General features: G+C 53.6%; 1 protein-coding gene across 1 annotated transcript; it reads right to left on the bottom strand.

Moving 5' to 3' along the window:
• Positions 1–1,190: 1,190 nt before the first annotated feature.
• On the bottom strand, positions 1,191–2,177 carry LOC109750050 (auxin-induced protein X10A-like). The gene has a single exon (XM_020308998.4). The coding sequence runs from the start codon at positions 2,047–2,049 to the stop codon at positions 1,630–1,632; it is 420 nt and encodes a 139-aa protein (XP_020164587.1). The 5' UTR covers positions 2,050–2,177; the 3' UTR covers positions 1,191–1,629.
• Between the last annotated feature and the right edge of the window lie 240 nt (positions 2,178–2,417).

The raw sequence follows: 2,417 nt of genomic DNA, 5'->3' as shown, positions 1-2,417 counted from the left end.
GATAGTATCGCCTGACTGAATTTCCGGACATTCTCAGTCCCGTTTCACTTGCTAATTTGTCATGTGCGTTTGTAGGAGCCATGTGAGAGTTCCTTGTTAGCCGTCAGGTTCTTTGTGTTTTCGTTCTGATCTGAGATGCTGCACAAGAGCAACTCTAGCAGAGTCGCCAGTTGCTATACTGGATATGGAGAGCGCTCAATATGAATATGAAGACCCCGATGGTTGTGCGCAAACACAAAGTCGTCGTAATGTGGTTTTCACATTTTTCCAACAGTGGGATCAAAATATCATAGGGTCATATGTTCTTTCTAGCGTTTTTAGATCAAACAATTTGATAATTCAACAAATACAGATACAAACCATTAATCTGAATACAGAAATATTCTACATTAATAAATAATCTGAATGCAACAAATAATCAAATCAAATAAATTATTGAAGAAGGAATAAATGTAATTGAGGCCGATTTAAACACACAATCTTGTAGCTAGCGGCATGTATTTCCATAGTTAACAAAATTATGAAATCGTGCCCATAGATGAAAATCCTTAGTCGATGGAGAATTTGTAAAAAGCGACAGTATAACAACTTTTTTTAAATGCAGGTAGTATAACAACTAATGACACCATGGAGAGCCAATAGCACTAGTTGGCTACGTATTCCCAAAAAAATTCTATGAGACCAGGTCTCATTGTGCATCCGGTGAGACCCACACAGATGGACTGACTTTTGATTTTGAGTCAGTTGATTTTAAAGTTCGCCAGAGGGAGGCCCGAGGGAAGAAAGGAGCTCGCCGGAGGGCTACCCCATCATCTATCTTAGAGTGGGGGTGGGGATGAAATAACGGTGGTGGTGGGGCAGTGGTGCAATTTCATCGAAGAAAATCTTCATCAGCGCCGGGGCTAGAAGGATAGGCGGGGAGGGCGGCAACACGACAGTGGGCCGCGGTTGGGCGAGGGTGGTGCGGCAAGGTTGCGCAGCCAGCCGCAGGGGGTGGCACTGTGGCAGCAGCGGTTAGGCTGGTGGCGGCTGGGCGATTCTAAGGAAAGAGACGATCCGGAGGAAGAAGAAGGGCTGCCCGCTGTTGGATCTACATCCGACGTCCCAAAACGGTCCACTGACCAACATTCGACAATCAGACGATCTACATCTAGCCATTCCCAAAAAATTTCCCCTCCCCAACATCATGACAGAGGAAGATAAGCTTGTAATGGGTATTATTCCCAGCAAGGAGTGTTACCAATTACAACATCACAAAAAATTGTCATATTCCTGAACTAATCATTACAAGTTTCTTCTAACCGCAGTCAAGCAGTACATAGCTGGTACTACGCACGCCCGCCGGCCTGCCTCAGCTGCTCAAGCGCGGCGCCGTCTCCGATTCACAATTTGGGGCGCCGCCGGCCACTACCACCGGCCACCGGCCCACGCCCTTCAATCAGATATTCGGGCCTCGGGCGCTTGCTGTGCGCGCGGGTGGGCGGGCGCAGTCTTCTCGGCCGCGGGCCGCGGCATGCTTGCGCCATTCCGGCGTCCGGAAGACCAGCCGCCGCAGTTCGCCACGGGTAGCTTGCCTGAGAACAGAGCACGCACACCGAATGGCCAATGCGAGTTGCTTCCATCGATCCGTCACCACAGGAGCTCCTCCGCCGCCGCCCGCTGCAGCAACGGCCGCGTCGCGAGGTCTCGGCCGCTGGCAGCCGGCGCGCGGCAGCCGAACGAACGGCCTCGGCGGTCCTCGGAGGAGACGCGGCGGAGGACGTCCCGGAAGCGGTCCTCGTCGCAGGGGAGCGCGATGGGGCCGCACGCGCCGGTCCGGAACCCGTACTCCTCCTCCGCCTGCCGGAGCAGCTCGAGGAAGACGGGGTGGTTCAGGTGCGCCGCCCGCACCACGAACCGCCGCGAGGCCCCGCCCACGCACACCGCCACGTGCCCCGCCGGCACCGTCACGCCGCCCTCGGCGGCCACGCGCGCCGCGGCGCGGGACCGCCACCTCCGCAGGGTCTGCCGGAGCCAGACGATGTCGCGGATCTTGCTGCATTTCGCCATGGGATGGGAGGTTGAGGGGCGAGCTTCTGGTGGCCTGCTGCGCTGCTGGTCGATGGTGGGTTAATGACCTGGGGGAGGACGAGTTGGTGGAATGGAGCTGGCTGGCTGGCTTCTCGTGGAGGGCGTGGTGGGAGGTTTTATAGGATGTTGGAAATGTTTTTGTGTGTGATGATGAGGCACGGAAATGTTGGGACTTGGGTTCGTCATCGTCCAGTTGGCCTGGATCAAATAATCTGAGCTGTGTGAAGGGGATGGGGCTTTGTTCTTCCATTTAATATTTATTATTAGTTTTTATTCACATTTTGAGCCACATGGAGTATGTCAGGCGGCTATTGATCCAATGTTAGTCAAAACTTGTCCTGACGAAA

Source organism: Aegilops tauschii, chromosome 2 (genome assembly GCF_002575655.3).
Source record: "Aegilops tauschii subsp. strangulata cultivar AL8/78 chromosome 2, Aet v6.0, whole genome shotgun sequence".
NCBI classification, from domain to species: Eukaryota; Viridiplantae; Streptophyta; class Magnoliopsida; order Poales; family Poaceae; genus Aegilops; species Aegilops tauschii.
The sequence above is the reverse complement of the archived record's forward strand: the minus strand, read 5'-3'. Positions and strand labels throughout refer to the sequence as shown.

Bases quoted from the DNA above. Each gene is read 5' to 3' on its own strand.
- LOC109750050 (XM_020308998.4), bottom strand. From the start codon at position 2,049: ATGGCGAAATGCAGCAAGATCCGCGACATCGTCTGGCTCCGGCAGACC.